Source organism: Penicillium expansum (genome assembly GCF_000769745.1).
Source record: "Penicillium expansum strain MD-8 chromosome Unknown contig362, whole genome shotgun sequence".
NCBI classification, from domain to species: Eukaryota; Fungi; Ascomycota; class Eurotiomycetes; order Eurotiales; family Aspergillaceae; genus Penicillium; species Penicillium expansum.
Genome location: NW_015971526.1, coordinates 821,397 through 831,257, shown reverse-complemented (window position 1 = coordinate 831,257; position 9,861 = coordinate 821,397). Strand labels below are relative to the sequence as shown.

Sequence of the window (9,861 nt, the reverse complement as noted above, 5' to 3'; positions counted from 1 at the left end):
CGTTGACAGGAACCATCTGCAGCGTCAACGGGCGCTCCCAATGTCAACGGGAGTAATCTGCGTCGATAAAGGCCTGCAGAATTGACAAAAGCCCGCAGCATCGACAGGAGCTCCATAGCCCCTTCACGGCAACCATGGAAAAGCATGAGAATTGGCAATGCGGCAGCGGCCTTCATCGAGTGACAAAAGAAAGGCAAATCTCATGTGGCTGTTTAAAAGATTGGCCGATCTTGTCGAAATCCATCCTCAACTCCGTTGCTCTCATAGCTGGTCCTGTGACAAAAACCGGGCTACCTCCCTGTGTTTACTGTCAGCCACCGATCTTCTCCTGGGTATTTCTCATATGTTATTCTTACTCTCAATGATGAAACGCCAGGGCATGATATGGAACCACTCCAAATTCATCATCCTCTGCAAACAAAAATGAGAACCATGCATAAGCTTGAGAAGGATGCCTAGGAAAGAGGTGCCGGGGATACTGGTATGAGTGCGGAAATTGGGCAACCGCACTAATTAAGGGTCGTGGCTCGGAGGAGGAGGAGGAGGAGGAGGAGGAGGAGGAGGAGGAGGAGGGATCTGGTGAGTTTGACTTGGGAATTGGTTTGCTTGGTTGAATGAGGATCGTCCCCAAAGAGTGTCACTCAAGAGAAGGGCGAGAGGAGGGGAGGAGGTTGGATGTGCGAATCGAACTTCTGATCTCGGATTCGGACATACTGTTCATTCATGACTGGCCCAACTGAACGCAAATTCAATCTTATTCACCCAAAACAAACCAACCCAATCGAAACTATCAACTCTCTCTTCACTCCCAACTACTAAACCTTTACTCGCAAGCATCAAACCCGAATACCACCACTATCAAATCTCTCTTCACTCGCAAACATGACATTGAGTCACAAGCATCAAATCTTAATACCGCAACTACCAAACCTTCACTCGCAAGCTTCAAATCCTAATACCACCGCTATCAAATCCTCATCACTCGCAAGTCTTCAGTACCATAGGTATTACTACTATTCAAGCTTTCATAGTTTCGTCGCTAAATCTCTTCACAGGTACAAAATCCTAATACCGCAACTATCAAATCTCTCTTCAATCGCAAATATCAAATCCCAATACCACAACTACAAAACCTTCACTCTCAAGCATCAAATCCTAATACCGCAACTACCAAACCTTCACTCGCAAGCTTCAAATCCTAATACCACCGCTATCAAATCCTCATCACTCGCAAGTCTTCAGTACCATAGGTATTACTACTATTCAAGCTTTCATAGTTTCGTCGCTAAATCTCTTCACAGGTACAAAATCCTAATACCGCAACTATCAAATCTCTCTTCAATCGCAAATATCAAATCCCAATACCACAACTACAAAACCTTCACTCTCAAGCATCAAATCCTAATACCGCAACTACAAAACCTTCACTCGCAAGCTTCAAATCCTAATACCACCGCTATCAAATCCTCATCACTCGCAAGTCTTCAGTACCATAGGTATCACTGCTATTCAAGCTTTCATAGTTTCGTCGCTAAATCTCTTCGCAGGTACAAAATCTTAATACTTTTACTATCAAATCCTCTTCGCTCGCAAGCATCAAATCTCAATACCTTAAATACCAAACCTTCACTCACAAGCATCAAACCCTAATACCATCACTATCAAATCGTCATCACTCGCAAGCATTCAGTACCATAGGTATCACTACTATTCAAGCTTTCACAGTTTCGTCGCTAAATCTCTTCGCAGGTATCAAATCTTAATACCGCAACTACCAATTCCTCTCCATTCACAAGCATTCCCAGAATCTCAAATCAATATATATGGGATTCAAAACGAGTCTTAACTCGACCAATCTTTTACATCTACTTCCTTGGGGGCCTTTTTGCCAGGGACCGACCTTTTACATCCAAGCATGGAGAGGCAAGCTGTGGCTTAACTCGCTCCGGTACCAACTTGGTTACCAATTTCAAGTTACCCCCCCTTATCAACCCTTCGGACTTCAGAGAACGGATGACCATGCCCAATTCTTTGGTTGAGATGGAGGTATTCACTACTACTGCTCCCTTTAAAATCCGCGGCTTGATCGCCAGCTCAACTGCGCATACTTCGCTGTATCTCAAATCTGAAACACCGGCTTCGAATTTTTTTCCTCATAAAGCTGATCGAAAGGATGCCGACTACACTGTTGGTTCAAAGACATCTCATAAGGCCGACCCTACCGGGGATGGCGACCCCGCTGCATCTTGCATCTCCCAACAATTCCGAGCATGTCTCGCGGGGAACAGTTGGCTCCTAATGATTCTTGGCATCCAAATCCACATGCTTGTTGGCAGCCGCCTGGGAAAAGAAGGTGCGAATGCAAGTCCACATTCTGCCCGCATTGATTCCAGAGTCAAATTCACCAGATCGAGCCATACCATTCCTACTCACCGGATGGCGGGAGGCGGCAGCCCATGCATCTTCTCTACTGGGAGCCTGGGAGGGAAATGAGAGATAAAAGAGCGAGAGGTACATTGCAGAGGGAAGGGGACACTCATCATCGGGAACAGGCTCTTGGACGCCATCCCCGCATAGCAGCATGTATTTTATAGCGAGCTACATCGGGTCAATGGAATCATCATCATCGTCACCACAATGATGTCCAGAATGCCAAATTGCTACTATTTTTATTGTATTTGCAGAGCCGCTGCTAGTGCTCCAGGTTTCTCGTGACGCCGTTAATATGTTGCGCGAACTGCTAATGTAAAACAACCGACTTCGGCGATTGAGTTTGATCTATTTTTAAGGGGAAAATTGAGGAAACAGGTAGCCCGAGGGCACCTTTGATAATATGATTTAAAGTAAAAAAAAAAAACAAACAAAAAAAGGTCCGTCGTCGTATCAATTAATTTTTTTTTTTTTTTTTTTTTTTTTTTTTTTTTTTTTTTTTTTTTTTTTTTTTTTTTTTTTTTTTTTTTTTTTTTTTTTTTTTTTTTTTTTTTTTTTTTTTTTTTTTTTTTTTTTTTTTTTTTTTTTTTTTTTTTTTTTTTTTTTTTTTTTTTTTTTTTTTTTTTTTTTTTTTTTTTTTTTTTTTTTTTTTTTTTTTTTTTTTTTTTTTTTTTTTTTTTTTTTTTTTTTTTTTTTTTTTTTTTTTTTTTTTTTTTTTTTTTTTTTTTTTTTTTTTTTTTTTTTTTTTTTTTTTTTTTTTTTTTTTTTTTTTTTTTTTTTTTTTTTTTTTTTTTTTTTTTTTTTTTTTTTTTTTTTTTTTTTTTTTTTTTTTTTTTTTTTTTTTTTTTTTTTTTTTTTTTTTTTTTTTTTTTTTTTTTTTTTTTTTTTTTTTTTTTTTTTTTTTTTACCGTGGTGACTGCACCGGAGACGGCGAAGCCGGCAACGGCACCCCAAGGTAGCTGGGGGAAGGTGGGAGAGGCGGCATTTCAACATCGCTGTCAGGAGACAACGATGTAGCGGGCCCGGGGTTGTTGGCGGCGGGGGTGGTGCTGGCGGCGGCGGTGGTGGTGGTGCTGGCGGGCGGGCCCTCACGGGCGCTGTTCGTGCCGGAGCGAGCCAGCCCACGGCTCGCCTCCTCCTGAGGAGGGGCTTGACGAGTGGCCCACCGTGACATACCGAGTCCACGGTGGGGGGGGGCCTGAGGGGGTGTTGAGGGGCAGGCCCCGTTGGATCAAGTCGGCCGCGCGGGAATCATGTCGGCCGGAGGTCCGGGAAGATTGTCCACCGGACCATTGTTGGTAGCCCCGGGGTTCTTGTCGACGGGGCGGGCGGGAGGTCGCAACCCGGGAGTGATCTCGACCGGGAGCCTGTTGATGGTAGGGGGGGGCGCGGCGGGAGTCTTCTTCACGGCGGCGGCGGGGGGGGGATCGCTCGCGGGGGGAGCTTGTCGCTCCCGCGGAGATTCGGAGCGGCGATCCAAATCGAACGCCGTCTTTAACCCCTCGGCCATGAACTTGACATAGTCATGGCGGCGCTGCTCTTCTTTTCCCTGCTATTCATTCAGTTAGCATGCTCAAAATATAACGAACAAGAACTTATCGATCAGGGCTGCCTTAAAAGGAATTGATGTAAGGGTACGATAAAAATGAATCGATCAGACACAACAAGGAGATCAGAGTTGGTCAGACAAGTTGATCAGACACAACAAGGAGATCAGAGTTGGTCAGACACAACAAGGAGATCAGAGTTGATCAGACACAACAGGGATCGATCAGAGTTGATCAGACATGATGAAAATTGATGGGGGTTGATGGGAATCAATCAGACAAAGACGAGACGGGATGAAGCCCATCGCGAGGTGGATGGTCCATGTCATCATTGGATGCAATACGAGACAGATGAGGTAGAGCTATAGAAGATTTTGACTTACAGCTTCATCTCTCTTTCTTTCACCCTTTTCTTTACGGTCCCTTGCGAGGCGGGACGACATTGTGGTGGTTGCTCAGAGAGAGAGAAGAGAGAGAGAGAGAGGAGAGAGAGAGAGGAGAGAGAGAGAGGAGAGAGAGAGGAGAGGAGAGAGAGACAGGGAAAGCATTTTCATCCAGGGTCACATGCCCAGCTCACTACATCTCAGTTTCGATTTACTTCCTTTGGCCTAATCCCTTACGCCATTGTTATTGAGCTCTCAAACTATTGTTCAAGCTATTAACCAAGTTATTGTTCCATCCAGTATTGTTCAAGCATTCAAACTATTATCCAAGATATTGAAGCCATTCTCCTCAAGCCATTCCCCCATTGAAGTAATATCCTGTGATTACCAGATATCTACGGACAGAACATGATCTATAATAATAAAGTCAACCATTGCAATTACATAAAAACAACGAAGATCATGCCGTGTTCATAAAGGGACTTCCTGGAAGAGGACTTATTGTCGGGAGAGGACTACATCGAAGTACATGGTGAATGTGAGATGCATTGAGTGCTTATAGAAGTTAAGTTAGAAGCTATGAATTTGACGACTGAAGTTCCCTTTGAGTTTAGACCTTTGTTTTTGAACAATGGTTCTTGAAACTTGGTTGCTGAAAAGGTTGTTGTAATGTAGCATGCCGGTGACGGTATCAGCTGTAGTGGGAGCAGGATCGTTGATATCTGGGAGGTTGACCGCGTTAGCTAATTTGGCATTAGTGTTAGCGGGGCTGAGATGCCATTTCCCTATAGTGTACACTTTTTTACGCTGGTATAAAGTGTAGAATTGCTTCGAATTGGCGGAGGCGTTGCTGGAATTGTTGTTGTAAGTCAATACTCTAGATCTGTTGGGCGTCCCTTAAAGCAAACGCAAAAGCACGACTATACTAAGACTCCTATGACGACTGAAAGCTTCATATCAGTCACTTCTCTCCGGATAAGGCTATTATTCACTTTCTTCAAAATGAGTAACAAGCCAGTTAAAATGAGCAAGGAGGTACTGAGCACTCTACAACAGCGTAAGATTTTTTTAGGGACTGACATCCACTGTCTAACACTTTATTACGTATAAAGAAGGCTTCCACTATTTCATAGTCCACTTATTAAAATTCGAATTCAAACATTTGTGAATGTACAATTTCTAAAGGGCTACCCTACGTAGAGTCTCTAGTCTTCCTAGCGATATTTAAAGTCTACTTTCCGAGACGTATAAAAGTAGAAACTAGAACTAGAAGATAGAAAGCGTTATCTCGAAGTGGAGTCTTAAAGGACTCCTCTAATGGCTATACTGTCAGATTTCATAGTATAGAACTTAGCTTCTACAACTCTCTACCCAATGCTATCTCAGATTCAACCATGCACTTCGACATAGTCCTCTCTAGACAGGCTATGAGCCCCTGAAAGCTCTATTCGACCTTCTCATCATCGTGAGCTTCATCATTAGCCTCTCCATCGAAGCTATCGTCATCCTCGGCATCACCGTCGTTACTAGTGCTATGCTACACAGCGCGCTAACCGGCCGGGCCTCACACGCCTAACGCAGGTTGCAACACTAGCAAACGGTCCCAACGTACCCCTCTCCTTCGACAGTTACTATACCTTTATCATATTTTCAACAACTAGCTTCGCAGAGCCAAAGCTCTTATAGCTCGTTCCCACTCTTATAGGCGAATATAACTTTACCTTGTGGTCTACCGTACTTGTTGACAAGTCTTGCGAGCTCAAGGGCGGTTGAAATGATGTATTCCTCTTTCAGCCAATCTGTGTTGATGTTACGGCCGTTTCCAGCCGTCGGGGACGTAGAGATATGGTAGGAAAGAAGGAAAATGGAAAGAGGAAGAGATATGGGAGGCCTTTTATAGTTAGTATCTAGATGGGTGTACGTCCTAAGCCCTAATTAGCCCTTGTCGCGGCAGGATCTAGGTTGGCAAGAATAATATCCTTTATAATCTGGGATATATGAGCTTCAATTGTGGTAGCCAGTATTTGTCGCTAAGTCTTACGAGCTCGATAGGTATCGAGAGCGTACTTAAATACGGGATTACTAGGATTGAAGCTCAGATAGCATAAATTATCAAGGATGCCATTATTGCTAATCCAGATCCTACCGCGACGGAAAGACTTACGCCTATCGACAGTAACACCTATTGGCTGAATGATACAGATATTGTTTCGGCAAGTTTCTTACGTAACGGATACCGATATCTATCTAAAAGTAAATATTTTCCTTTCTCTCTCCTACGTAACTACTTTATCTAAGTTTGCTAAAGAGCGTAGAAACGGAAAATAGGTTAACCTAGAGAGGTACTAAGTAGGTAATGTAGAATAAGATAGCTAAGAGGCCAAAGATTAAATCCTAGCAACCAATAGACGGCCTAACAAACCATTTCCCCTAGTTATACATGCACAAAGTATGCCTTTTTAGCACCTTCACATACATCTAAAAAGACCAGCTCAAAAAGCATCACAAGGCCATAAACGCGGCGGAATATTCTTGCATACTTTTAGTAAAAAAAAAGGTTCTACCCGGGTTCGAATCGGGGTTCGTGGTAGATTAAGTCCGATGCTGGGCCGATATAGGCATCTATAGTTATCAAGTACTAGAACCTATGATTTACTATAAAGCCATTCTAGAGCAGATTTATATCTATCTGTTAAGGGTTTCCAAGAATAAGAGGCCTATCAATATAAGCTTCTTTCTACATATAAACCAGGCAGTTTTATAATTTCATTTCTAGTACTATAATATCATCTTACAGAATTCTTCTATTCTATGCAGTTTAGTTCTGTTAGATTTCATAGTCTAGAACTCACCTAGCTTTATCAACTCTCCAATCCATATCTCCAATCCCATCACGCACTTCGATGCAGTCTTCTATTACCATATTATAAGCCTTCAGAAGCTCTATTCAATTTTTCTCTCTACGCTCCACAAGCCTCTCTATTCAAAGATATTGCCATCCTCTAAGCAACTATCTCTATTCGAATCGTCAAGCCACTCCTAAGTAGGAGGCGGGCCATGGGCTAGCTTGCTCCGGTAACAGCCCCCGTTTGATTTTCACGCCTGTCATTATCTACCGTGACTGCACCGATCATTTGTTGCAGTTGACAAGGCAGTGATGAGAACGGAGTAATTTTGCCTCAAACTCCCGGAAGACGGCCCCAAAATAGCTGTGAATACACAATTTCCAAAGGGCTACTCTACGCAGAGTCGCCAGTCTTCACAGCCATACTTGAAGCCCATTTTCGAGAGACCTAAGAGCAGATAGTAGGCTTAGAACGAATGGAAGACGTTGTCTCTAAGAGGAGTCTTGAAGTACTCTTTCAATGGCTATATCTTAGGTTGTCAAATCCGATCCATCCCCTACGGCATCCCGGCTGCTATTAATAGGATGTTCGTCTTCTTCTCTCGGGGAACTTGTGACTCAGAATGCGAGGGCCAACAGTAGATCATGGTCAGACCTTTAAAGGGGCATTTCTACATCTACAAATCTCATCCTCGATTATCATCCTCACATCCACCGTCGATCGACCATCGATTGATTCATTTCCAATCATCCACATCGACTTCACAACTACATCCACACTCCACCACCCATTATGTCCAGCACCCTGCAGCTCGACAGGACCCTAACCACCCTCTGGGTCTGCCAATCTATGAATGCTGGTTCTGTCCGAGTAACTGGATCGGGTTCTTAAGCCTGCTGTTCCATCTTGAAGAAGGCCGCTGTGTTGCGTAAGTAAGGTATTATACACTCGGAAATGGTGTCCACTGTTTAACACTTCATTATCTAGGAGACTCCCACTATTTCAAAGTCCCTTCGTTCAAATTCGAATCCAAAACGGCCTTGAATACACAATTTTAAAAGGGCTGCTATGCGTAGAGTCGCCAGTCAAGATGGCCCCCGGATATTCGCTCTAAATTCACACTGGCTTTGCTTTACTTTGCCAAAGTCTCTGTGGCTATCGAATGTGCAAAAAAGGAAGACTCAGTAAAGAACCGAAGACACAGCCAAAAGGATACTAAACGCATCATGAGGATGTCTTGAAGATGGACATCAAACGAACGTCTTCATGTCCACAAATCCATCCTCCACACTTCTTCTTTATTCCAGATGGCTATGTCTGGAACATGGACGGAACCCATAGAGCACACTGTTACTCTCCCGGAAGATAACCCTAGATATTTGCCTTGTATTCATACTGGCTTTACTTTGGCGAAATCCTTATCATCGTCGAAGATACAAAAAAAGAAGACCGGATTAATCTGAACAGGTAATAAAAGGACCTCTTTAAATTAAACTATTTTTTTCCTCTACGCTCTTTAACGAACCTAAATATAGTGGATACGCAGGAGAGAGAAAAAAAAACATTTAATTTTAGATAGATATCGGTGTCTATTGCGTAAGGAATTTGCTGAAATGACTTTATCTTTCCGCCGCGGCGGAATTTGAATTAGCAAGAATGGCATCCTTTATAATCTTTGCTATCTGGGATTCGATCCTCGTCATCCCGTATTTGTCGGCGAGCCTTATGAGCTTGATGGCAGCGGAAATATGCTCTCCGGGGTTTTTGTAAAGGTATACTGGTTTTAGGTGTAAGGAACTGGGTAAGATACCATGGCGGAGAGAACTCACAGTGTATTTGTCAAGGAAGGACTATGTCCAAGATGGTGGAATGTGAGATGCATTGAGAGATGAGAGGAGCGCTACTTCTTCTCTAGTTGTGAGACGTCTATGCTACCGCGAAGCATCACGATCGAGCTCATCATCGTCGTTGTGGTTATGCTTCATGTCTCGGTTGGTGGTTGACGTAGAAAGTCTCTTTCAAGGGTCCAAGCACATATGCCTTGAGGGGAGCACAGTACTCCTCAGCGCGGTTCTTTGCTAGGTCTTCCTTTTTTGCACTTTCGACAATAACAGGGATTTTGGCAAAGTAAAGCCAGTGTGAGTACAGAGCGAATATCTGAGGGTCATCTTCCGGGAGAGTAACAGCGTGCTCCGATTCCGTCACTGGTCCAGACATAGCCTCCTAGAAAGACAAATAAGAAGTGCGGAGGATGAATTCGTGAATATGAAATTGTTCTTTTGATATCCATGTTCAAGACATCCTCCATGGTGCGTTTTGTGTCTTTTCGTTGCCTCTTCGGGTCAATCCGAGTTTTCCTCCATTTCTGAGTTTTTCGTTATAAGATACCCTGAGCATTCGAGGCTCCCAAGATCTTTGTGTCTCGTTGATGGCATGAATTGACGTGCTCCTTGGATTCTTTCCACGATCCCGACGTAGCCTTATTAAAAGAGAATAAAGAGACATAGGTAGTTGATTCATAGACATAGAAAGGCCCCTTCAAGGGTCCGACCATGATTGCCGCTGTTGGTCCTTGAATTCCGAGTCAAAAATTCCCTGAGAGAAGATGAACATCCCGTCGATGGCAGTCGGGATTCTGTAGGAGGTGGATCGGAT

General features: G+C 43.3%; 2 protein-coding genes across 2 annotated transcripts; both read right to left on the bottom strand.

Annotated features, from left to right (window-relative positions):
- Positions 1-2,295: 2,295 nt before the first annotated feature.
- PEX2_106000 (uncharacterized protein) lies at positions 2,296-3,604 on the bottom strand (the record flags this gene model as incomplete). Its single annotated transcript, XM_016747868.1, has 2 exons — positions 2,296-2,598; positions 3,380-3,604. The coding sequence occupies 2 exons, from the start codon at positions 3,602-3,604 to the stop codon at positions 2,296-2,298; spliced, it is 528 nt and encodes a 175-aa protein (XP_016593355.1).
- A 57-nt stretch (positions 3,605-3,661) lies between these two features.
- On the bottom strand, positions 3,662-4,420 carry PEX2_105990 (uncharacterized protein; the record flags this gene model as incomplete). Its single annotated transcript, XM_016747867.1, has 2 exons — positions 3,662-3,982; positions 4,361-4,420. 2 exons carry the CDS (start codon positions 4,418-4,420, stop codon positions 3,662-3,664), a joined length of 381 nt encoding a protein of 126 aa, XP_016593354.1.
- Positions 4,421-9,861: the final 5,441 nt, after the last annotated feature.